This window comes from Anas platyrhynchos, chromosome 16 (assembly GCF_047663525.1).
Source record: "Anas platyrhynchos isolate ZD024472 breed Pekin duck chromosome 16, IASCAAS_PekinDuck_T2T, whole genome shotgun sequence".
NCBI lineage: Eukaryota > Metazoa > Chordata > Aves > Anseriformes > Anatidae > Anas > Anas platyrhynchos.
The window spans coordinates 12,884,484-12,909,977 of NC_092602.1; the positions used below are offsets into that span (position 1 = coordinate 12,884,484).

The following is a 25,494-nucleotide window of genomic DNA, read 5'->3' on the forward strand; positions in this document are numbered from 1 at the left end:
CAAAAAACCACCCCCCCCAAAAAAGAGCAACCCAACCCCAATTTCCTAATGCACGTGCCCTGATGTGCAGAAGCCAATTACTCAAAACGGAGGTGAATCAATGAAAAAAGGCTCCCAGGTGCTGGGGAAGCAGCAGTTGGCCTTTCCCAGGGCTGTGTGAAGCCCGGATCAATGCAGCTTTCCGGCTGCCATCTGCGTATTCTGTCTCTATCTCCCTATTTATTCCAGTGATGGGTTGCCAAGGTGTCAAAATCAAATCATTTGAATTTCTCTTGAAGTGAAAGGTACTCAAGGTTCAGAATTACACCTTGACCCAGGCAGATCGGTTTGCAGGAATTGCCACCAATTTCTCTGGTTGCAGATTGCAAGTGTTCAGAGGAGAAGGAAAATAAAAACGCTAGTCCTTTCTTCACCTTGCATACAAATGTGATCTTCTTGCTCTTGACATAACCATGCTTTAAAGAGCTTCACAAACATCTATTTCCTCATTTGGGCTCACACAGAAGACATATTATCTCTTTTAAATATGTCTTCTCCTTGGCAGTGTGCAGCCTAGCCCCTATCTTTAACATTTTAAGAAGCTGCCAAGTGGTTATTTGCAAAACCGATGTTAGGAGATGGATATAATCTATTTTAAACCTCAGCAAAATTGGCCAATTTCAGGAGGTTTTAACAGACGGATGAATTAATCACATCGCACAGATGATGAGATGTGAAACGCAGACCCCATCCCTCCGTCCGCACAGGAGCTATTTGGAAAAGGCCCAAGCACCTCCCTGCAGAGCAGCACAACAGGACCCAAGTGGTGCTGCGGACAGCAGCACCCTCCTTCCAGACCTGGATCTCAGCTCCCACTCTCCTGAAGGCTTTGGCATTGCCACGCTCTGCTCCTTTGGCAGCAAAGCCCAGGGAAAGCACAAGTGATGCCTTGGGGCTCTGCACCCACCCTGTGCCCTCTGCATGATCCCCTTCCCATGGGGAAATGAACCCAGCATTGACCCCAACATTAAAATTCAAGACTCTTCCATCTCACTAAGACTTATTTTCAAGGTCTTGCTATGTGGTTGCTTAGAGATTTCTGTTTATCTGCTTGTTTTTCCTTTAAACAGCTGAAGTTAGCATTTCATTTAGCATTAGAGAGCGAGGCCAAAAGTATTGACTCCTGGACAAAACTTCCCAAGCTTGCAGCAGTTTCAATCTTTTGCTAAGGCCAGGTCCTGCTGGCCGTGGCGTGGCGCACCCACCAGCGCAGGCAGGGCAGCAGCAGAACCGAGCGCCTTGCAGCGTGGGGATGCTCGCTGGGCCTGCAGCTTGCTTCTCTGCCAATTTCCCCGCTGTCACCTCTGATCAGGCTCCCTGCCTTGGCAAATCGGTAGCGACACGCTCGCCAGTGCTGCTCCAAAAGATTATTCTCCATCTGCGTGCCACCATAATTTTAAACACAGGGTGTGAACAGGGCTGGATTCAATGCTCCTCGCCCCCGGGGCTGTGGGACAGGCGGTGCCTGGGATCAGCAGCATGGCTCAGGAACCAGGTGCTGTGCTGCCCGCTACTCACCGGCGCTGAGTGCAAGGGTGGCAGGGAAGGGAAGACAAATTGCTCTGGGGGAAATCCAATGACCTCCCCAGCAGTGTCAGGGAACATTTGTCAAGTGGCAGAAGCCATTAGCTGTGTCACTGCTCACCTACGGGGAACGGCGCGTCTCTGGTGCCTGGCTAATGCAGACCTGGATGGAGCGGTCCCAGCGATGCCACCCGTGCCAGGAGGAGCTTCTGGCACCCCTTCTGAAGGAACCAGGCAGGCAGGTCATAAACCAGGTGGGATTTACAGGTCAAAATATCCCCTCATCCCTGTGGGCAGCCAATACAACATGGGGAGTGCATGGGACGAGTGTGTCTGTGTCTGGAGGCCTGGCTCATTAGCAGGTCACTAGTAACGAGCCTGGCAACCATTTCCCAGCACTGCCAGGAGATGGGTGGCTGGGGGGTGTTCCAAAAAGAGCCGGAGAAATGCAGCAGCCTAAATAATAGCAGTGGTAACGTGGCCGCTCTGTTGGGATGCTGTTACGATGGATGAGCTTTCAGGGAGGGCTGAAAAAACGCTGGTTAATATAGGGGAGACAGAGGTTTGCAGAAGGTGGGACGAGCCGCACTTCCCATTTGTCACTGCCAAAGGACTTCACCATAGAAAGGAAGCGATGATTCCCCATCCGTAAAACACGTGGGGCAGAGACAGATTGCAAAAGGTCGCAGCAGGACACGGCAGCCCAGAGTACAGCAATGCCTCCAGCACCGGCACAGAGTGGGGAGCAAGTGGGAGGCAGAAATTCCCTGCTCACACCCCAATGGGGAGACATTCCTCACTGCCCAGCGGCTCCAGGGGATGGGGCAAGGGAGACAAAACTTGCAAAAGCCCCGGGAGATTTCTGCAATGAAAACAAGCTTCTCCTTCTTGCAGATTTGTACCCAACAACCAGACAAATTCTCAGTTTTAAAAACTAAAATCCATATCATTCCCACCATGCCTGCCTGTGGCTACACAGAACGCAAGGAATATGAATGGTCACGGAGCTTGAATATTTGCCATTTCTCCTGACTCTCCATGCTCTTGCCAGCAGTGGCTGTGTGCTCGCAGGTCCCTGAACAGCGGGACACGTCCCTTGGCAACTGTTTCCCCAAGAGAAGACCCAGTGAGCATTAGGGACCAGAGGATGTCCCACATGTGCACATCAGCCTGTGAGGGTGCTCCCACTGTGGTCTCCACCACCCATGCCAGCTGCCTGTACCCTGAAGCCAGAGGTATCCCTGGGGAGGCCTGCAGCCAAAAAAAAAAGCCTTTAACTTGCTGGGCACCTAATTCTGCACTGTTTGGGATAGGATTTGCATCACTGAGTACTCTAGGAGGATTTACATGACCTCATCTTAACTCTCAGTGTATTTCCCTGCAGAAAGTATGATTACTGCTTGTGGGAACACAGGCGGTGTTCCCAGGTCACAGCTGCAAAGCTGAGCACAGAAACCCAGCGCCCTCCCCTCGCCTTCACCCTGCACATCCACCACCTCTTCTTTCTGCTTGTCCTCGTAGGAAAACCATCGTCACTCGTAAATCTGTGTTCGAGTACTTTCTCCCCGCACTGTTTAGCGCTCTGTCACGTTTCCTAATCCTGTTTTGCACAGTCCCAAGCAGCTCTCCACCTTCCCCTGGCTCCCAGGGCTGGTGAGCAGGTTGCTTTTGAAGCTCTTCCAGGTTACTGAACTGCGATGGTAATGCAGCTTGTTTCCCATCAGCTGAGGGCAGCGTGCCGGGGACTTCATTTATTTTCCATGTTTATTTATGTCAGGAGAGTCCTTAAAGGATTTGTTTGCAGCTGCTCCAGTGGCTGCTCATCCCGAGGTCAGCTCCTGCGCCTGCCAGCCTGGCCCGGGGAGAGCGCAGTGCTGGCTCTGCTTCGTCCTTCGGCTGGGTGGATGCCGTGGAAACAACTCAGTCCTTTGTGATCCTTAATGAAGAGCAGGAACTCCCTTTTTCTATCTAATAGGCCCTTATGGCCCTTGAAGATAAGGAAGCCTGGGCGCACAGCCTCTGCTGCGTTTGTACCCCAGCACCCACAGATGATGCCGAGACCCTGCGCCCTTCCCAGGTGGTCCAGGAGGGCACTTCGCCTTCCCCAGTGGCTGACCAACACCTCCCAGCTCCTTGGAGCACCCCAGGGTGATGTGCTGGGAGCCGGCTGCCAGTTCATTTTCTCTCTAGGGTTCAAGGCTACCCTGGAGAAGGACATCGTGCCATATTGATCGCCTCCATTGTCCTCGCAACCATCCGGGCAAAGAAACATTTGTTATTTTGTGACAGTTCCCTGCAGAGGCTGCTTAGGCATCCTGTCTGCTCGCATGGTGGAGCTGGCAGTCTTGCCAGAAACTCTGCTTTAAAGGGTTTTGCAGCATTAATTAAATTTCTACAGTTGCGTCTATTGGCTCTGAATATGATCCGGGCTCTGTGAGCACGTGAAGATAGGCTCAGCTCCTTGCCCCCATTCAGACCTGGCTCTGCACAAGCCTGGCTCCCAGCACTGAATTCCTTGTACTCAACATTGGGAATACAGCTGAAGGGAAATGCACTCAGGACTGTCAGGGTTCAGACGCCATGTGGGTCTTGATAACGTAGAGGCTGAGAAATGATCCCAGAGCCACAAGAAAGCAGATGTCCTTGCCCTGAGAAACAATTCCTCTAAGCAGACAAGCAAAAACGATTATCTGTGATTGCACAGACAGGCATGATGTGGCAGGGACAGCAAGCGAGTCACCCCAAGGACTTCAGATGAATTTGACACAAAGCTGCCACAACTCAGGCTCCCTTTCCACTCCTACAATGCACGGCCCCCACCTTGGGCTGGCACTGATGACCTCCATCAGTATCACCGAAATTTACAGATGCTTCCTTCCAGGAAACCACAGATGGAAGAGAATGGAGCTGCCAAGTGCCCAGGAGATGCAGGAGACAGGTTGCCTTTAACAGCTGAAGGCGTCTGCTAAGGGGCAGAGAGGAGACTGCAGACTTAGAGCATGATGGTGCATAAAGCAGTTTGCACACTTTTCCTACTTAAAGCACGGCTGCTGTCACTGTACAGCGATTTAGTGACCAAAAGCCTGCACCAAGGGGCAGGCACCTGTTTGTGTCCCACGGACAGGTTCCCAATGCCTGCACCCAGCGCAGCACACACGTATTTTCTCGGATATTTTCCCAGTTTCCACAAGAGGGCACCGGCACGACACCGCCGGGGACACAGCGGTGTCCCCAGGCAGCACCTGCCAAGCCCTGCCGTAGAAAGCTTCCAGAAAGCCCCTAGGTGCAGGAGGGTACTCTGCTAGTGCTGAAGGTCTCCAGAGAGGGGCCTGGGATAGGAAGAGTGACCCATCACCATCAGCACCATCACCGCCACCACCACTTACCTCTGCTGACCCCCTCCATCCCACAGGCACGCAGCGCCAGGCCGCAAAGCTCCCGGCTTTACTTGAGGCAGGGTCTGCAGGGAGCAGAAGAGCTGCTCCTCAGGCAAACGGCTGTGTCTGCAGGGTGCCGGTGTGCCCCAGGCAGACCATGATGCGGGGACAGACCCATCTGGAAAGAGAGGGACTGAGGAAAGCAAACCCCCTGGTGACAAAACACTGCCTGAGAAGGGCCAGGCCCGGCTCAGCTCATGGACTTTGCAGAGCAGACCCAAAGCGACTCACCTACCCCGACCCAGGTGTCAGCCAGCTCATCTCCCAGTGTCCAGGAGGCAGAAGCCACTTCAGGGCATTACCTGGGAGAGCTGCAAGCCAGGATTTAGACTGTTTTACCTCCGACACCAGGAAATGTATAGCACCCACTCAGACAAAAGATAAAAGGGAGCGGTGCCCGCCAGCGCCCACACCAAGTGACACAGTGCCAGGCCTCCTGTGAAACCAGTGAGGAAATGAGGAGGTGCAACCGGTGATTAGATGCAGCATCGTTACAAATTTACTCATCCCCTTGTTTAGAGCCCAGGTTTCATAAAAACACGTGAGAGGGGCTCTTGGGCTGCTCAGTGCTTGGAGCCCAGGTTGCCTTTCGTAGAGCCACACAGTTTGGTCAATGACCACACGTCTAGTCTCTCAGGTACCTGGTGCTTATGGTTCTGAGCACAGAAAAATTAATATAAGATCTTCTTGGGGGAGTTTTTGAATCCAGGTGAGCTTGCAGAAGACTACTCAAATCTCCCCGATCACTGCCTGTCGGGGCCCTGGAGCACAGCAGCTGATTTCCTCTAGATTATCTTGATCTTACTGGACACTGAGTGAGTACATACCAAAGCATGAGGTGTATTAGAAACGCCAAAACAGCAGCAGATTGTCTGACGGGGCTGTCATTCTGTCATGAAATATGACATGCATCCAGCCCGGGAGGAAGAACGGGATTGCTGTACACTTTAGTGCTGGCTGAGGCCAAGCAAGATTATTCCTCGTTTCAGAGTCTCATTGATCAGGCCTGGAGGATACATTTCTTCAGCATAAACAAAATGTGGTGAAAGTCCCAAAACACCCAGCTCTCCTCAGCTGTGCTTTCCTACCAAACACATTGCCATTTCACAAGTGTGTCTGTGAGGGGGCTCCCTTTCCCATTCCCTTTTACTTTTGCACTGAAAAGCATCTCTGACATGAAGGGTGCAAAAGTAGAAACAGCAAAATACATGGGTTTGGTACAGAGCAACAGGGAATTTGCCAAGGGACAACAAAACAGAGAACAAACATGACAAACAAAAGCCAATTTAATGCAGAGAAGACTTCAAAGAAGCAAAGGCGCTTCTCAAGCAGCATCGCTGGCCACCCTTCTGGTAGCAGACATGCCAGAGGGACAGTGACAATTAACCAAACACAGGGAATGAGGTGGAACAGGACCAGAGACCTCACCACGGTCCCCACCATGCACCAAGCCTGGGCAAGGCTCCAGCTGGGATACAAGGACTGCTGGGTGGCTGTAATGCCTCTGGAGAAGATCCCTCACGGTGGGCTCAGGAAAACCAGGAGAGACTGCTTTATTTCTCTCTCACTCAGCAAGATGTGAAAAGCAAGAAGCAGCCTTCTGAGGTGCAATTCAGTTGGGACACCAGCCCTAGTACTTGTGTGTGTGACATCCTGCTGATAAACACAAGTTGTTATGAAGGGTTGAGCAATACACCGACCATCCAAGTCTGAGAACAAGCAGTACTGCCGAGAGTTGTGGTGGTTTGGACAGCCTGTAGCTGCCAGCCACGTGAACCCTCCTTCAAATGAGTGTGTCCAGCTTGCCGCTTGGAAAGGATCCCGTGTGACTGCTTTCCTTGCACACTTGTCTCTCCCATTTTTTATCCCATTCAGGCCCCTCCAAAGTCACTTGGTCCCAACCGCGCTCCCAGATCTGCTCCCTGAACCTCAAAAAATCCTCAGATGGTGAGGTCCCCAAATGCTGACAACCCAAGAAGCTTCCTTTTGCTCTGTTAAAAATCTGCCATCTCCAGCAAGGGTCACTTGGTGAGAAGAAAGGTGGAAAAAGTCCAGAGCTGGATGGTTTGGGATGGGGGCCCTTGGGAAACTGTACAAGGGTTAGGTGCCTCCACTGCAGTGCAGGACAGGCAACCTACACAACCCAGGACAGGGGCTGCAAAGGGTTTTTCAGATCTCTGTTGAAACAGTCGAGACATCTTATCTCCTTCTTGTATTTTGGATGATGAAAGATTTTGTGTGACGCCTGAAAGAAGGATGTGCATAGGGAGGTTTCAAAAGATGAACTTGAACTGCAGAGTAAACTGAGGATGTAACAGCAGAGACTGGCTGTCTTCAGCAGCTGGGAGCTGAGCCGCAGGGGATGCCATTCGGGGTTTGTTAAATAACAAGACAATATAATCCAAACATGTCCATCACCTTCCAGCAAGGACCCTGTGACACAGGTAAAATTGCTTTTTTCACCCAAAAGATCAATATTGTCAGGATGAAATAATATGTCAGATGATGTGAACAACTCCGCCTGACCACTGACAGTCAACAGGCATAAAATCCCTCTGGAAAAAATAGAAAGAAAAAAAAAAAGAAACCCCACACCCACAAATATTCTGCCACTTTTCAAATTGGGATTGTTCTTGCTGGGCACTGTGGATCACCTCCAGATTTCTTGGAAGAATGATTTGCTGTGCCCATGGTGTGCTCTGATGCAGGAAATTCCTCAGATTTAATCAGGTTCTCTTCTATTAAGTCACCATGGCTAATCAAACCGTCAGTGTCATCTGAAGACCATACTCCTTGGTGAACTCTGGTATTTACTCCATGTCAGTCACTGCAGGACTTCTCTCAGAAGAAACCTGTTGTCAGAGGCAGTTTCTCACGACGCTCATCTAAAACTCTCCAGTTCTGCTCGACTTCAGCAGCTTCTTCCCTCGCCCCCGCACGCCTGCTTTGTTTTTTGCACTGGATTTAACTTCGCGTATGTGGTTTGGTGTGGTTTTTTAATGTAACATCAAATCTCTTAATTCTCTGACCCAGAAATCAGAGACAATCCTCATAAAAATCTGGGACAAAGAAGACACATGCAGATGCACGCGCGCATTGGGAAGAGCTTCTGAAACTCCCAAATCTACCCATTTAAAGTGATTTTGATTAAAGAAAGCATTTTGAGAACTATTGCTGTCAGATCCCAGGTTATTTTGAAAGCAAATCCTTGACTTTCGAGTGCAACTCTTCCCTAACCAAGAGGTTCTCGGGAGTGACAAGGAGGTGGCCCAGGCTTCCCACGTGCTGTTGGGCTGCACAGGATGTGCTGCATTTAGGAGCAGGGCTCTTCCCTCCCACGTTGCCCCCCCCATGAGGCCAGATGAGCCCCGAGGTCCCGGCTGGGCATGTGCCCTCTCTCGCAGCACTCCAGAAATAAAGGTTTCTTCTGTTGCAGTGTGACCTTTCCGAGCCGCACAGTCCATTCCTGCAGCGGTTTTGCCAATGAGTAAATAATGAGAAATTAGCACGCGGCCCAGCGATGACTCACTGCGAGCTGCTAGCGCTAATGAACTCGCGGGGACAAAGCAGGGTGTCGGGGACATCCGAGAGCTTGCTTTCATGACAGCATCACCCATGTCACACCCATGTCTGTGGCGGGCAGCTCCTGGAGCTCACTGCCAGCTGCAGGCACCGGGCTGGGAGAGCCCCAGCCGGACACAGCAGGGATGGGAACGTGCCGCGCTTTGCATCACCTCTTTGCAAGTTAATTTAATGAGGGAGTATAATAAAATCCTGCAGGAGCGATGTGGCTGAGTCAGGTGCAGACAGACCTCCACTGCATGAACACCACGATGATTTTAGGGGAAATAGAATGGCAAAGGGGCACAGCTCCTTCCCACCCTCCACCAAGCCAGGTCACAGCTCAGGGAGGGGAGTTCTGGTCCCAGGACGCTCGGATACATCCTGGCCCACCCCGAGGACACCAGGCACAGTTTGGACAGCAGCACCCAGCCAGGCGAGGGCTTGCCTGCTTCATCGCCAGCACGGCTCCCCCAGGCATGGGAAAGCCCCCAGTGACATTAAAGCGGGTAATTTAGCTTAACTACCCCGGGTAATTCACACGGCTGGGCCCACAATAGCAGCCAAGCATGGGACAAAATTGCATTACTGTATCTCAAGGTCTGGGGAACTCATATCTGAAAAGGAAATAGCAGTTCAAACCAGCCAGGGCTTTAATACCAGATTAAATGCTTTCACAGGAGCCTGTCTATTTGGAAGCTTCCAGCCAGCCTTTTGTCAAGCCAATTTAGTTTGCATTGTACTTTGGCTTCAAGAGGTACCTTAAAATGTAACCAGCAGCATTTTTTTTTTCCATGGTAGCTTAAGCTTTCTTGGAGGGAATTCATGAACCTGGGATGGGCACAGCTCTGTGCTGGAAGGGAAGGCAGTGCTTGTATGGCAGAGGGGCCAAGCAAAGCTCCTCGCCCCTATGCAGTTGGCATGAATGCATTGTTGTTTAGGGAACCTACTATTTTGTCCTGCAACACTTGCCATTTCAGAAGGCTGAAGGAAGCTCCAACTGGGATTATCAATTTTTAATTTCCCCATTAGCAGAAACAGAACACTGCCCGTCTGGTAGTTTCTCACTGTAGAAGGAACAGCTTAACTCCACACTAGGGTTTTGCTGCAAAGGGCTAATTGTCCCAAACCCTGAGCCAGACCACCCGCTGTGCCTCGGTGGGGCTGTGCCCTGCCCCGGATGCTGCCATTGGGCAATTCGGGAAAGCTCCCAGCTGAGTGGGATCAGGAATGGGGTAAATGGATGCTCCGGTTCCTCAGCTGCTCCAGAGCCAGAGCAAGCACCACTGAAACACCAAACCAGGGCCCATCTCCCCAGCAGGGATGGGATTTGCTTTGAAATCCAGCACCTGGGAGGTGCAGGGCACAGGCTGCTCTGTAGCCCTCTCTCTCGTGCCCCGCTCCCCGACGTGGGGACAGAGGAACCTCTGTGTGTCCCCAGCCCACCAGGGGGGCTCAGCGCCTCCCCGCTCTCCCCCAGCACATCCTTGTCATTCAAATAAGAAGCGGCCACAAAGGCGAGGGCCTTGCCCTGAACAAAGAGCTGCTTGGGACTGCAGGGGGACGTGGTCCGGGGCCTCCACCGATGAATGCAAATGCCTCCATCCCCTGGGAGCAACTCCTCCAGTAACAACACAGACCAGCATTGTGAGCGGGAGGCATCGCTCATACGCAAGCCCCCAGGAATGCCCAGTGAGCCCCAGCTGGGGAAACGCCTGGGGAGCATGGGCAAACCTTCCCTGTCACCCTCAACTACGCAGTCAAGAAGAAGAGGCTCACACTCAGCTTCCTTGCACCCACGCTCTCCTACCCAAACTAAATCTTCCCTGGTACTTCCACGCCCCTTGTCACCCGCAGAGCCCGCATCCATGCAGGCTGATCTCATGATGCCACCACCACTACCACGGCTCCAGCACCAGGGCGAAGCCTCTCCCTCGGGACAAAGCTTGCTCAGCTTCGATCCACACCCCATTCCCCACCAGGACCCGCAGCAGGGGTAAGGCAGCCCAGCCACAGGAGGTTCAACATTAGGCTCGTTTTCAAGCCGGCATGTCTCCGGGTCAACACAGATCGCACTGCACCGGCTCTTACAAAAACTGAAAGCTGAAGGCAGCCCTCCCTCCAGACCTGGTTCAAAGCCCAGCGGAGGCAGAGCTCTCATTACTCGGTTACTGCTAACGTGTGTGAAGTTCTTGCTGCCCGGGCCCCTGAGACTCTTGAGTCAAACAGCCATAAAAAGACGCAATTTGGGACGGCTGCGGGTACCCCTGGTTTTCAGTGTGCCAGTGAGGGGGGTGTGAGGGGTTCTTTGTAGGAAAGGCAGCAGTGCAAATAGTAAAGTAGTAAATCTCAGACCCAATCTGCTAAAATTCAAGGAAAAGACTCAAGTCAAGCTTCATTCCACCTGCTATTTTATGCTCTCTTTGTTAGAGCAGCTAAGGGGGAATAATCAAAATATTAATAATCAAGCTAGATTTATAAACTGGGCAGGATATTCAACTGGTAATGAAATCTGTAGAATCAGTCAGGATTATATTGCTTTGGGCAGCACTCTAACAGGAGCTGCCATTGAATTATAGCCCTCGTTCCTTTTGCTGAACTTTAATTTGGCCCAGCATCGCTGTTTCATCCAACCCAAAGCCATGCAGGACTGGAGCAGGGCACGCAGCTCGGAGGCACAGCCCTGTGCGACGCAGAAAGTGTTGCAGCTGCTGGGGGGGTATTTTGAAGGCAGGAGCTCTGTTGACATTGTGCTCTATTTGCTGCAGAGAACCACTGGATATGATTTTCAAAGGTTAGCGGAGCTTTCGATTGCCATGGTTTCATGCTTCCTAGTTTTCAAATATTTGGATGAAATGCATCACAGATCTTTAATTTCTTAGTTGCTTCATAAGGTGGATGTCAAATAATTACTCTGAAAGTGCTCACTTCCCCCACATTGGTATTTTCCTGACAAACACCGCCGAAAACACCTGGCATTTTCTGCTCCCTGCTGCTCACGAGCACAGACCTGTTTTACAGTCAGTCCAGTCCTACTCCCACCCGTGCCGCCACAAGCCAAAGAGATGGATTTGCCCCAGCAAGCACACCCATGGGAGGGGAGAAATCACCGAGACGCGCATCGAGCATCATCCAGTCCCTACTGCCCAGCCAAAACAGGGCTGGGTCTTGCAGCCCTCGGTACCTCCCTTCACCCACATTCACCTCCGCGCAGCTCTCACCGTCCCTGGCACCCTTCCTCCCTGAGACATCCCCAGCTCTGCCCAGTTCTCCGGCAAGGGTTTGAACTGCTCAGATTCGGCCCAGGACAAAAAGTACCTTGATGCCCGAGGGTTGTCAGCAGTAACTAATAAGTCCCCTCGAGTGTTAACACTTAACCTGTTAAAGCTGCGTGCAGCACAGAAGGTAGCAAGGGTAAAAGCAGGTCAAAGATGAAGTTTGAGTCAAATTGATTGGGGCAGAATACACCGATTTATGTGCTGTTTGCATTAAATATTAATCCCAGCTTTAACATTTGGTTACAGAGGGAAGCAAATGCACCGTAATAATGCAGATGTGCCTCATTTTCCCCACATTTCCTATTCTGCCAGGAACTGAGGGGGAAGGACATCCTTTGTCCTCCCCAGAGCCCAGGCAGGGGCTGGGGAAGCAGCCTGGGAGTGGGAGCAATGCTTGGCGGTGGCAGCGTCCTGGCGCACTGCTCTGTGCGAGCCTCCCTCGTTAGGTAACCCTGCCATGCCGCAAAAGCCTCCCTCCCTCCTTCACAGCGGCACGCAGGCAGATGTTTGAAATTTGCTGAGTTTCAGGGAATTTCTCCAAAGTGGCGGGTCCAGCCCCAGAACTGCTTGCCCATGCCCAGCGGCAGCCGCCTTCCCGACAGCTGGGTGTGCTGGGGTCATGGGGCTTCTCCTCCCTGCGCCGAGGTCTCCTCTCGCTGTGGCTGGCTTCAGCTGCAAGAAACTTTTCCTCCTCCAAGAGAAAAGCCTCAGGCTCTCCCCATGAAGCCACACGGACCTGCTGGCACCGTGATGAGCGAGGGACACGAGCTGAAACTTGCTGCCTGCTAGAAACATGCCCTCTCCCTGCAAACGGAGTAGGCACCTGCGTGCAGAGAAGGGGGACCATGAGCAGGTGGGTGAAGCACCACATCCCTCTGCCCCCCGCCCGCACAGAGCATCCCCTACCTCAGCCCTGAGCCAGACCCTGGCCCAGGGCTGGCATTGCCTCCAAACGTGCCACTTCACCTCGCCCGCTGCCAATCCCTGTGCCACCACCGCGGGCAGAGAGTCTTTGGGAGGGGGCAGCCCTTTGCTAGTGCCAGAAAAATTGCCATCGGGGTGGAAGCGCCGCTGGGGCCATTGCCCTGTGGGCACAGGGCTGGGGGAAACTTGGGGCGCGGGGGGTTATGGCTGCAAGGGGATGCACAGGGCACGAGGGGGGGGCACGACACAGCGGGCACAAGGCGGGGGGACACCGGATTCCGTGGGTGCCTGGGGGACCAACCTCTGGGGGGTGCTGGCCGGAGGGGGACACCGGGTGCTACGGGAGGAGGCGTGCGGGGGGTGCCGGGGGGTGCCAGCGGGAGGGCACCGGAGCATCTCCAGCCGCCGGAGCCGGTCGGGGAAGAGGAGAGGGGAAAGAGAGGGGGGTCGAGAGGTGGGAGGGGGCGAGAGGAGCGGGGGGCCGCGGTACTCACAACTCCCCGGCTGATGTCGTCCGCCGCGGGGGTGGGCGCCGCGGGCGCCTCCTGCCACGCCAGCCAGAGGGCGACGACGAGGAGCATCCCCCGGCGGGGGGCGCGGGGCCGGCCGGCGGGGCTCAGCATCCCCCCGCGCCCCGCACCTCCCGCCGCCGCCGCCGCCCCCCCGGGCAGGGCCCGGCCCCGGCCCCGGCCCCGGCCCCGCGCTGGGCTCCGCCGGGCCGCGGGGCTCCGCGCAACATCCGCGCTGCGGCCGCCGCCGGGCGCGGGGGGCTCCGCTCCGCTCCCAGCCGGGGGCGCGGCTCCGGGGGCGCGCTCACATCGCCCCCCCCGCCCGGCGCGAGAGTTGCGCGGGGAGCGGAGCGGAGCGCGGCTGGGCTGCTGCTGCCATGCACCCCTCTGCGCCCGGCCGCCGGCAGGAGGAGGAGGAGGAGGAGGAGGAGGAGGAAGGATGCTAATGAGGGAGGCGGTGCCGCGCTCGGGCGGGGAGGGGGCTGTGCGGAGCGCTGGCAGGGGGGTGCTGTGCAGCGCTGTGCAGCGCCGAGCACCGCGCAGCTCGCTGCGGCTCGGTTCAGCCCTGCTCGGTTGCTCGCAGGAAGGCTCTCGGCCCCTAAGGGCACCTTGCGCCACCTCTCCGCTTTCAAACAGCACCGTTTCTGCTCGGTGCCGGCCGGTTCCCAGTGCGGGTGTGCCGCGGGGGGCTGCGCAGCCCCGGACGTCCCCACCTAGGGGGGCACCCAGACACCCCCAGCGTCCCCAGGCTGAGGGTGAAAAACGTGCTTCGTGAGCAGTGTCCGCACTCCCCACGTCCTATTAGCACATTTATATACTCAACAGCTTTGGAAAGTACCTCTGAAGTTGTTTTAAAAAAGAGACTGCAAATGTAAGGGAAAAGGGGAAAAAAGCTGGAAAAGGGGAAGGGAAGGGAATGGAAGGGAAAAAGAAAAAAACGTAGAGATGAAAAAGGGCTTCTTCTAGATGCTGCTGGGGCAGAATTGTAACGGACATTGATATGACACCTTCTGCACAAATAGATTAATTCAGCACTGACGTGTACCTGCTTCTGGAGATATTTAATATCAGGCAGGACTAGAGCAAAGAGGGGATTTTTGTCCGAAGGAAATTGGTTAACAAGAACTGAGAGGAAGACCACAATCCCCAGGGCCACTATGAGCTGGGCTGAAATTACTGCTCCAGTGCCAGAAGATCTGGGGGTGGGAACAGGATTACAGGGCTTGGAGCCTCACTGACTACAGCTACCAAGGTAGCTCGAGAGCTGTTACCTCGAGAGCTTCGCTGAAGCTCGCTGGAGCAGTTTAACTTCACCGGCACAGCAAGCCCTAGCGCTGGGCTCTGTAGGTTTCCAAAGCGCGCGGGGATGGGCTGGCAGCCCCTGCTCCCCACTTCCTTTCACTTCCCAAAGGCACCCAGGGCTGCCCCGTTGCAGAAGCCCCGTCCCTGGGGGTGATTTCTCCTCCCCCCCCTCTCCTCCCTGTACTCCCCCTGCAGGGTCTCACTCCCCTTGGTGCACCTCCTGCTGCCCTCGCTTTGTCCTTTCCCTTCTGCAGCTGCCGCTGCTCTCGGGGGAGATGTTTCTCGCTTCCGACAGCTGCCGTGCCAGCTCCAGGATGCCAACTGTTACCTGCTGGCCTCCAGAATGCACTGCTCCGAGCAGGGGGAAGAAGCCACCCGCCACCTCTCAACCTCTCCCGGCTTTTCCAGCTTGGGAGCATCATCTCGGGCAGTCACAACAGCCTGGCATTGCTTAGCAACGTCACAAGGATAATTTCCTGCTAAGTAGCTCCCGAATCTCATCTTGCAAGAGGTCATTTCTCTTGGCAGCTGACACGGCTGCAGGCAGATCGCAGATATCCTCAGGAGGACGCGGGCAGCAGGGCTGGTGCAGGTTCACTGACCCCAGCAACAGGCACAAACTTCTTCTGGAAGATGCTCCACGCTCCACCCCAACCTTTGCTCCCGTTTTGCAGAGCAGAGCAATGAAGGATGAAGGATCGTTGTGGGCAGCCTGGGAGCTGCAGGACCAAAGATAAAGGCTGAGCCTGCTCTGTCTGGTGGAGCTTTGCTCTTCTCTTCAAGGGGTCGAGGCTTCAGGGTGCATGCAACCATTTTATCTTCACCTCCTCAGCCACCCTTCCTCATAGCAGCACATCAGGGACAACGAATTTGCAGTTTCCATCAGAGCGGGTGTTTGAAGCAGACTGACAGCAGGGCGAGCAGAGGGCTCTGCTCCATGGCGAATGGAGTTTAATCCTTTTCGTTTCTTTCCTGTGGCACCGAATGCAAGCACACACCAATTTCTACCCAATCTCAAATATACTCAAACCTGACTGTTGCAAGAGAATACTTTTCCCACAAGCATTTCTCACTTTTCTGCTCTACACTCAGTCACAGGCTGGAACTGCAGAGTTCTGTGGGTTTTCCTGCAGCAGACTCGACCCAGGTGCCAGTGGCTCCATCTTCCTGCCAAGGAGCATCGTACAAAGCCTGGCCTAACACCTCTGCACAGCCACCAGCCTGCAGCACACCAGGAATGAGCTCCACCCTGCCTGGGAGGGGCACCTTTTGATGGAGAAGATGCTCAGATGGCCCTGAGCAATGTTCCAAAAAAAAACAACAACAAAAAACAAACAAACAAACAAACAAAAAAAAAGAAACAAAAAAAAAGCACACACAAAAACCCCAAAGTCCTATCTATTCCTTGGTACCAATACCTGTTGGGGAGGACTTGCAATGTAAATAATTATATACACCATACAAGTAGATGTTTTGTCCACTCCCTACAGCTATTCCAATCAATTCCCAGCAAATTTGTAAACATATTTAGCAAGCACTTATAAATGACAAGATGGCAGACTTCTGCATGTTAATCAAAAACTATCTCACAAATTATGATACCAAAAATAAATTCTACAACCATGTTATGTACAAACAACTGGGAGAAATTCTTTAATAGTTTAATTTCATTGTTGCATTAAATTTTCGCCTCCAACAACACATTTCTTGAGCACCATGACCCAAAGAACTACCAGAGAAGATCTAAAACCCCAGCCCTCAGGCTGCTGGAGGATGCATGCTTAGCTCTAAGCACATCAATAATAGCGCGGATGTCATGCTAACCCAATGAATGTACCAAAAGTATGTCTCATCTCAGGAAGGTGGAAGCTAGGAACAAAATGAGGCAGATTGTATGGATGCCACCAACTCCTTGCAACTACAGAAAGAGTTAGGAAATATGGGGATGCTAGTCAGAACAAACTGCACTCTGAATATTCTCTCTCTTTACTTTTCAGTCAATAAAAAGCAAACTTGATGGCATAGGCTTGACTCCATGCCTGTGCTGCAAGTACAATATGGGGGTAGATGCCATTCATTGCACAGGTGAGCTGCTGAATAGGATTTATTTAAGGAAGGAACAGCGTGATGATTTTAATTCTGTTAAGTGTAGCTTCCAAAATGCATTCTTTATGCTTCATTTGGTGCAAGTGAATGACTCAGTTAAAACAGCATTTCAACACATTTTAGCCAAAATATTTGCTTTGCACAACAACAAAATACAGATAACGGCAATCATCTGTAAGTAAGAACAGGCAAATTGACAGGCACAGCAGATAGCTGTTTACTGTGATACCTATAAAGTGGTCTTTCTTAGCGCAAAACTTTTATGCAAAATAAGAAATGACAGGAAAGTGAATTTGCAAGTTAGCATTTGCCTGATCTGGCTGGTATTGTAAGTGTTTGGAAAAAACTGCAAACAATTGTACTCAATTTGTTTTCTTTCCACATGCATTCCAGTCAGAATACATGTACTTAAAATATTTTCACCTTTGTGCTCCAGGACAGTGAGTGTGAATTTAAAATGTCATTATCTTCTAACTATGTAGGCTACATGCAAGATGAAGATTTTCCTCTTGGTGCATTCAGTATAATTAGCATGTATGACAACATTCAGACGATTTAATTTCCCAATTACACAGCTATACTGAAAATATGCTTTGGATTAAATATGCAGCATTTCTTATCAGTAGATACCCTACAACTTCTTCTGCGCTGTTACATCACTGCAGATGCTCCTGTTTTGGCAAGATGAGAAATAATCATTTTCTGCCCTAAGAACCAGGGAGACAGAACTCATAATGCTTCAGCAGCTGCACCACAACACCGGTGCACGTAGAGCTCCCCGGGGACAGCCCTGTGGCATGGGTCCCTTGCAGAGCCCAAGGATACCATGAAGGGACTGGAGCCATCTGTGATATTATCCTGCTGTTCGCCTACAAGCTTTGGTAGCTGTGGGAAAATCGGTTACGGGCATCTAATTTACTTGCATGTAATTAATTTCACCCCAAAGCTACTTATTTGCTTGCTTACTTTTAGGACTGATGGGTGACCAACAACAACAAGAACAAAATCAATTGTTTTCCTGAGACAAGTAGTAGGCATACGGTTGCATACATGTTGAGTATTACTCATGGGAATTCTGGAAATCTTTCTTTTCTGTGAATAAAAATTAAACAGAATAGGGCATTTATAGATGGCTTGAGAATACACAGCATTTTTTTTTCTCGCTTCCTTATTCTCCATTTGAAAACAAACAACCTATTTCTTCAATAACTGATATGAAAAGGGGGAAGCCAAAGCTGGGTGAGTGAGGAAGCCAGTATTTTCCTCCAGGCTAGGGCTGAGGAGCAAGGGATGCTGCAAAAGATGCTTGCAGTGCTTTTGGCCTGACATGGGTTATTCTCCATATAATCAGAGGCTGGCACAGAGCATCTCAGGGACACCTGCCTGCTCCAGCTCAACAGGCCAAAGCGGCACCAACCACCTCCCCTCGGGCCTCATCCCACCTGAGGCCGTGAGCAGCACAGCTTAGACCCAGTCTAGGTCTGAATCTTGCAGATTTTCCCTGCATAACACCTGAAAACTGCAGCCTCCCCTGGCTTTCCAGGCAGCCGAAGCTCCCTCCGGCTGGCGTCTCCCCTGCTGAAAAGCCCTTTTATCTCCTCCTGCCAGTCATGCTCCTGCAGGTACCTGTATGAAGTGCTGTTACAGAGGCCTTTTCCCAAGCCTATCACTTTGACCATCTCTCCATGCCTCTCTCAAGCATCTCTCTGCTGAATTCCGTGTATCTGATCAAACAAACTACTTGTCTTTATTTCAAAGGCTTTCACAGATAACCCTGCTCTGTCTTTTATCGCTCATTTAGCACCAAGAAATCAGCTCCCTCCTCCCGCTGGCCCAGACACCAGCCTCCCCTCCCCTGTGAGGCTCTCAAACAACCACACCTGCACATTTCAACACTGCCCCTTCCGTATTGGGATTTTACCTTCTAAGCAAACCCAGGGCAGCTGTGCCACCTCCCTTTGGCTACAAATACACCTATAAGGTCAAGAACCCTCCTGGGACACTTTTGCAATACAACCATGCTCTAAGAAGTCGAGCAATGTTACTCACAGTTTCCTTTTGTGTCTCTAGCCTGTGGTCCTGCCTCGCTTTGTGTCTTCTCCTTGGCTAGAGAGCTCTCTTTTCCAGGTTTGTAAGGAGTCTGGCATAAGGTCATCATAACCTGCTTCTGGAGTGAGTCCTTGGGCACTACATTCGCACCAGGGCAGCTACAACACCCGGTTTCTCAGCTCACAGCCACACTGCCACCAAGGAGATGCAAGCACACACCACATTGTGAACAACTGGCCACTTCCACCTCCCTGCTGCACCATGTACATCTCACAGAACAACATTTAAGACATTAACACCCATGAATTATAAAACAGGCACATGTTTTCCAAGCTTAGCCTTGCTGCAGACTCCCTCAACACAGCACAACCTCAGACAAGATCTTGTAGTGATGGGGACGGAAGGACCAGCCTGCCATATTAAAGCAAATGTGAAGTGTGATAGTCTCTTCGCTACCAGCATTACCATCCCTGCTGCCCTGGCTTCTTAATAACATCAGCATCATTTCATGCACTGTCTTTTTAAGCAATGAAGAGAAGTCCCGAGGTTAATTAACCAGAAGTAGAACACAGTCACTTTACTCAAAAACAACAAAAAAAAATTTGCAAAGACACAAACTAGCATTTGATGGAGTTTTCAAGTGGAAAAGAAACACCAATTTTAACACTATTTAAACATAACAGATTGTCCTTCAGCTTAGGAAAATTCTGAAACCTTTGACCTGTTTTTATAATGCTTTAATGAGTATTCATGCTTTCTGTCGGTCAGGAAGACAGCAAATTATGTGGCAGGCATCAGAAGCCAGTACCTGGTTATATGTGCACGTACACTGCACGCTGCAGAGGAGGACAGGCATTTTAGTCATGGCAGAACACGTCTCACCAATGGAGTCTCACTAGAAATCTTCTTTCAACAGAGGACATTGTAACAGGCAACCTTTCCAGAGGCTGGCTCAGTTGTGTGGGGTTTGCTGAGGAGGTCAGTAAGACCTCCAACACCACACTTTTTATCACCAGGTCACCAATGACCAGTTAGCAGGCCTCAGCTGTGCACTGTGCTGTGGCACCCCTAGTTTACAAGCTGCAGAGGTACAACAGGGGTACTTGTCCTGACCTCAGGTCCTTGGTCTGCTCTCTGTGTTGGTCCTCCTCCTGGATTACCCTCAAAATATTTTTGTCCAGGTCTTTGTACACATTCTGCCAGTTCCTTCCCCTTCCCTGCTCTGACACTCTGCACAGATGGAGTGTGATGGGAGCACTGTTTCCTGCTCCCCATCAAGCTTACTTTTCTCCTCTCTGTCTGGCTGCTCCTTTTGGAGGACAAGTTATTTAAGGTGGTGGCAGTCCTGGGCTTGAATTCTGACTAAATCCTGGTGTCCTTCACCTTCCAGTGCTGGGAACCTTGCTTCTAGAGAGATACAGATCACTTAGTTCTCAACAGACAGCAACCAGATGCCTTACAGGAAAAGATTTACAGCTGAACATACTCCTGTCTCCTGAGGGCTTTCTCATCTCGTATTGTTTTTTATTTCTTCTGCTCACCTCCTCACCTGGCCTGAATCTTCTTGTCTTTAAGACCTTTTTGAAGTCCAAGAGCTGAGGAAAGCCAGCTATTAGCCAAGTCCATTGTTGCATTCACATAGAAGCAAACTCAGTTGCATCCCCTATATAATGGGATTTAAGAACTTCAGTATTCGAATTAAACGTTTTCTTCATTAAGTGAAGAACCTTTAAGATGTGCTTGAGCCACTTGTTTGGGTCTAGAGCTAAATCATTTACCACAGTACATGACCAGGAGTTTTCCATGGCCTACTTGCACAGCCTATCTGGCAACTGTAGAGCTTGTTCTGAGATGTTGGCAGAACAGGGATATTTTGGGGTTGGTCTTGCAGATGTAAAGCTTTTTCTTGCTATCAAAAACTCATCTTTTGGAAATACATTGCTGTCAAAGCTAGCATGGCCCTTAACAGAGCTGAGCACAACCTAAAGGACAGCTGCCAGGGCTTCTCAGTTTCCCTGTTAATGAATGACCTAATGTGAAAACCCTGCATCTCTTGAGCAAAACATCTGCAGTGCACCCAAAGCAGACAGATCAGGACTTGAAAGGCTTCTCTCCACAACTTCCTCTAGAGCTTAGCAAAACTACAGCTAAAGGAAAATTCAACCCACTTGATCTGTCCTCCCTGCTTGAACCCTGCAGGGAGAGCGCCAGTTAAAAAAAAAAAAAGGCAAATCCTTACTATGAAATCTGTTCTCGATGGCAGAACTCACTTTTCAGATCCATGCAGGGATTTTTGCCTTTGTGGCTATTCTTGCCAATGGCAATGTTTCCATCAAGGTCAAAAGTGGCTACTGCTGGAAGAGGAAGGTTTCACTGTCCGAGAGACAAGGTGCAGACTCAGGGGCAGTATCTGACCCTGACTCTCCTCTCCCCTGGATTTGTGAAGGATGAAGAACAAAAGCCCCATTAAGACCTGGAGGATTATGGCTCTGTATGGCAGAGGCGTGCAGAATCAACAGTGGTGTAATTTGTGGAGCAACTTTGGAAACTTAATTACTTCTCAGGATTCAACTTTAATGACTTCTTCATACTCCCTGGATCCTAAGCAGCAAGTTATGTCACGTTGTGTTAGAAGCTGAAGCTATAGCACGCAGAACAGCATCAGATCTGGGAGGAGAAAAAAAAAAAATAATGCCCCAAATGGTTTTCCTTTTCCAAGAACAAACATATGCAGTAGCACAGCGCTTTGGAAATAAATTGCTCATGAACCTTCTGGCTTGAAGGAACCAGTAAATCTTCCTGTTTGCAATGATGCCCAGGTATATATGGCAAAAATCTCACTGCTCTATTAAAGGCCTTACTGAAATGTCTCCCTGCTTTACAGAAAAGCTCTTATTTACCCCTTGTGTCCTCGGAATAACAGATTACCACAGCTCCTGGCAATCACAGCACAGCTCAGCTCTGTGTCCATATTACAGAATAAAGTACATTACATAGATTGAAAGCTGTTACATAAACCAAACTTTTATTATGGTGGTTACAGTAACAAAATGTCCAAAGGGATGTTTTATATACACAACTTCTCCCATGCTTAATCAAAGTACAATCAACTACTCTTTTTTTTTTTTTTTTAAAAAAAAAAAAAGCAAGCAAGCAAGCTTTACTACAGGAATATTTTATTATTTTTAAATCATCCAATACTTTACCACTAATTCCCTATGTTATTAAAGCTTGAACAAGGAGATTGGGGTATGGCTCTTACAAATCCTCAGCCAATTTCGAGGAAGAGGTTTCTAGAGCCTCCACACTGGGCAACTCAGACCCAAATCCTTCACATATGAACGGCCACAAGTCAGGTGCCCGGAGGCTCAGAACCGCCCAGCTCTGCTCATTGATGTCCCCATAGTGTCCCCTGGAGCAGACAATTTGGGTGCAGGGCACAGAAGACAGGCGATGCTTTAGCCCAGACATCCCTTATGAGACCAGGCACATGGAACAGCCCCAGCCACCCAGACCTGCAGAAGGGCTGGAGGCAGCACCTTGTTTCTCAGGGGCTCCCTGAGGGAGACACAGGACAGAGCTCATGGTGTTTGGCTAACACAGTAATGAGCCTGTGGAAAGGAATTAGGTGGCTACAACAGATGTCTGGGGTCCCAGAGCCAAGAAATAACCTGTCCCTCATCTGCACCTGGGACTGAGCATGGTCATGCCCTGGGTGAGTGATTAGCCAAATATAGACAGGGACAGGGTATGGGCTCTGTGGTGGGTGTGCTTTGTGGGGGCATCACCAGGTGTGCACCCAAACACCCCCCAAGCCCCCCCAGCAGCTCTGGGCACACACGGGTCCCCTCCCACAGGAGGAAAGCAACTTCCCCAGCCCAGCACCAGGCAGCTGTCTCCTGACAGTGAAGCCCTCCTAATTGCTGTCTGGTGCAATTAGACTTATTCCTGCTTGTAATTCAATTTGCACAAGGATGCGAGTTCAGCCCACGGAGTTTGTGTGCATTCCAGCTCCTCCAATTAGCGGCACTTTGTAGCCATTGAGACATCAGTGGTGACATGTGCTGGCTCTGCTGCATCCCTCTGGGACATCGGCTGGCTCGTGGGACTCAGGTGACTCCAAAAGGGCACGTGCAGCTCTGAGACACAGGCTGCCCACCGCTAGCCAAGTGGCTAGATGATGCTGGGCTCCATGTAAGGAAAGGAGGAGGGAAAGGGCCTAAGAAGTAGCAATCCAGATATGATTAATGCAGATCAGTGACATTTCACTGATCTTTATATATATTCTTGTGGGATCAGAAGCATCTTAGGTGCTATGGGAAGATAAGCATCCTTGGCTAAACAAGGCGAGCTCCTGACATCCATCTTTCACATCCTCTGCTCTGCAGACAGGTACTAGATGTAGGAAAGCTGCTCCATTCCTCTGTCAAGATTTTCCTACCAAGAAAATTTATATAGTATTTCCTTAGCCTTCAGGGAAAAAACACACACAAAAACCCTACAGTATTTGGAAAATAAGAGATCCACGGAGGCTGTGATTTGAAATTCATCACACCATCATACCTCCTGCTCCAGACACATGCCTAAGGACAGCTACTTCAGAATATATAAAAGTATTTTCAAACTTAGCCATGTCCTGCATGTCTGCTTAGCTCTGATATTTGCTTCAAGAGAAGAGCATCACAGGGACTGCTGTAAAAGCTTTAAAGGCAGAAGAGACCCCTTTGGTGCCAAGAATGGCAGCGCTTCTAGAGGAAAAGCGGCACAGCATTGTATCAATAGGGAGTTTGATAGATAAAGTGTTCTAATTGTAAAAACTAGCAAAAATGAGATCATCACCATCCATGACAAGTGTAGAAATTAAGAGAATTTCTAGTTTCCCCTCCAGCTACCTTTAAATAATCCTGCAAAAACAAAATACTTTTCATTCATTCTGATGCTTACAGGACAGCTGAGAAGATTTAACCATTAAAGAGAGCCATATATTTCAAAGGTTGTAATAAAATATATATAATTTCAGCAGCAATTGCCTTCAGGCAGCAAAGAGAGAGCTGCCTGAGAAAGAGAGTGCCATCAGCAGCAAGATTGCAGAGAGGTCAAAGAGGAAGGCAGGGAAAGGTTTTCCCCTTCATGGATAGGCCACAGGCTTTGGGATGGATCAGGGCAGCACTCACCACCAGTCTGCATCTGGGGAGAGGGCTCGGCTGTCCCGGGCTGCAGGATGCAAATGGGGCCAGGGCTCACCAGCACAGCGAGCAGGGTCCAGTTCCAGGGAGAACCAGACAGCAGCAGCCACAGCAAGACCCAACATGTACTTTTCAGGAGAGAAGCAAACAACAAAACAGCCCTGTAGCATTAAGAGGCCAGTTATTAGAAGTTCTCACTTACCAGAAAAAGCTGGATGTTGAGGAGTTTCTTTCATTACATATATATATATATATATATATATATATACGCACACAAGTAATTTTCTAAGCGTTTTCTTTACAGCAGGGCTCCACAATTCCAGTAAACAAGACTTTCCACTCTGCAAAAACATTTCTCTTTCTTCTCCTTTCCCTCTCCTCTCCACTCCATCATCTGTTTTCCCCTTTTCTTTCTCACTCTTGCCCCCCACACCCTCACATTTAATACACATGGAAGGTATACAACATGCTTACTTTTCTCCTGTGCCACTTCCCTCAGGTGTGCTCTGTCCCCTCTCCAAGCCAGGTTTACTCCATACACCCCCTGCTCCACAGTGCAGTGCCTGGCCAGCCAAGGTGGGGATGCTAGGAAAGCACCAAGCATGGTGTGACCCATTCCTTGCTACCCTGGGGACTTCCCCTGACCTCCAAGCAGCCAGGACTAGTACACTCTCCCAAAACTGCTCACAGCCCCCCCCCCCCCCCCCCCCCATATCCATCCCCTACCTCTCTGTGCCCCTAGCAGTACAAGCAGCCAGGTGTGGCTTAAGAAAAATCTGTGGGGCAGGATACAGATCCCCACCTGCAGAGGATCAGCAGACTGATACATTTAAAAAACTGCTGAAGATTTTATACAGGTGCAAAAGGGGACTGTATCCGTTCCTTCTGCTTTTTAGCATGCTTTAGAGCTGTTCTTTAACAAAATAAATAAAGGCTTTAAACTAACCAGAGTTTTCTACCAAAAATGTATGGCTTCCTTCCCTAACAACATGAGCAAGGTTCTTGCTGGCTGCACATTCAGCAGCTCACCTTGCAAATATGGTGCTAAAAATGGGTCCCTCCTGGGCCATGTCCTCGTTGCACAGAGTTTGGATGCTGCCGGGGAGGGGACTCATGGCAGCTCCTGCGCTTTGCAGGTGGAGAAATTCAGAGGTACCCCTCACTCGTATATCAATGTGTTTTTTCTGAAGAAATTAACACACCTGGAGTTGAGTCCAGCTTTATAGCTCTCCTTTAACATGGTTTCCCAAATGTTTTCATGCTGGGAGAGGACAGAAACATCTCTGAAGTGGGGGAAGCTGCAGAGGCCAACTGCTGGGGCATCCAGCCTGGGTGCAATCCTGTCCACCAGGTGCAGAGCTACCAGTGGTGGAGGGGATTGCAACAGTTAGCTGTATGGAGGCAAACCCTTCAACCACTGCATTGCACCCTGGAAAATAGGAGATGCCATCAGGGAGAGCTCGGCTGGTGCCGGCAGCCTCCCCTGCATCCCTCCTTCCCAGGGACGTGGCCCTGGCCCCTAGAACAGTCATGGGCTGGGGCAAACCTGCTGCTTCAGTTCCCAGCACTGACACGTTGA

At 50.7% G+C, this 25,494-nt stretch overlaps 1 protein-coding gene and 1 long non-coding RNA gene across 2 annotated transcripts in view; both read right to left on the reverse strand.

The window, feature by feature from the left end:
* Positions 1–13,671, reverse strand: part of MMP17 (matrix metallopeptidase 17) — a 50,787-nt gene extending 37,116 nt beyond the window's left edge. The window contains exon 1 of the mRNA XM_038187449.2: positions 13,258–13,671. Coding sequence (XP_038043377.2) covers positions 13,258–13,386 — 129 coding nt within the window. The 5' untranslated portion in view covers positions 13,387–13,671. The remainder of the gene's footprint in view (positions 1–13,257) is intronic.
* An 8,232-nt stretch (positions 13,672–21,903) lies between these two features.
* Positions 21,904–24,595, reverse strand: LOC106016625 (uncharacterized). The gene is made up of 3 exons (XR_001189450.5): positions 24,390–24,595; positions 23,904–24,043; positions 21,904–23,166 (listed from the first exon to the last, which is right to left on the reverse strand). It is a non-coding gene; the product is annotated as an uncharacterized lncRNA (long non-coding RNA).
* Between the last annotated feature and the right edge of the window lie 899 nt (positions 24,596–25,494).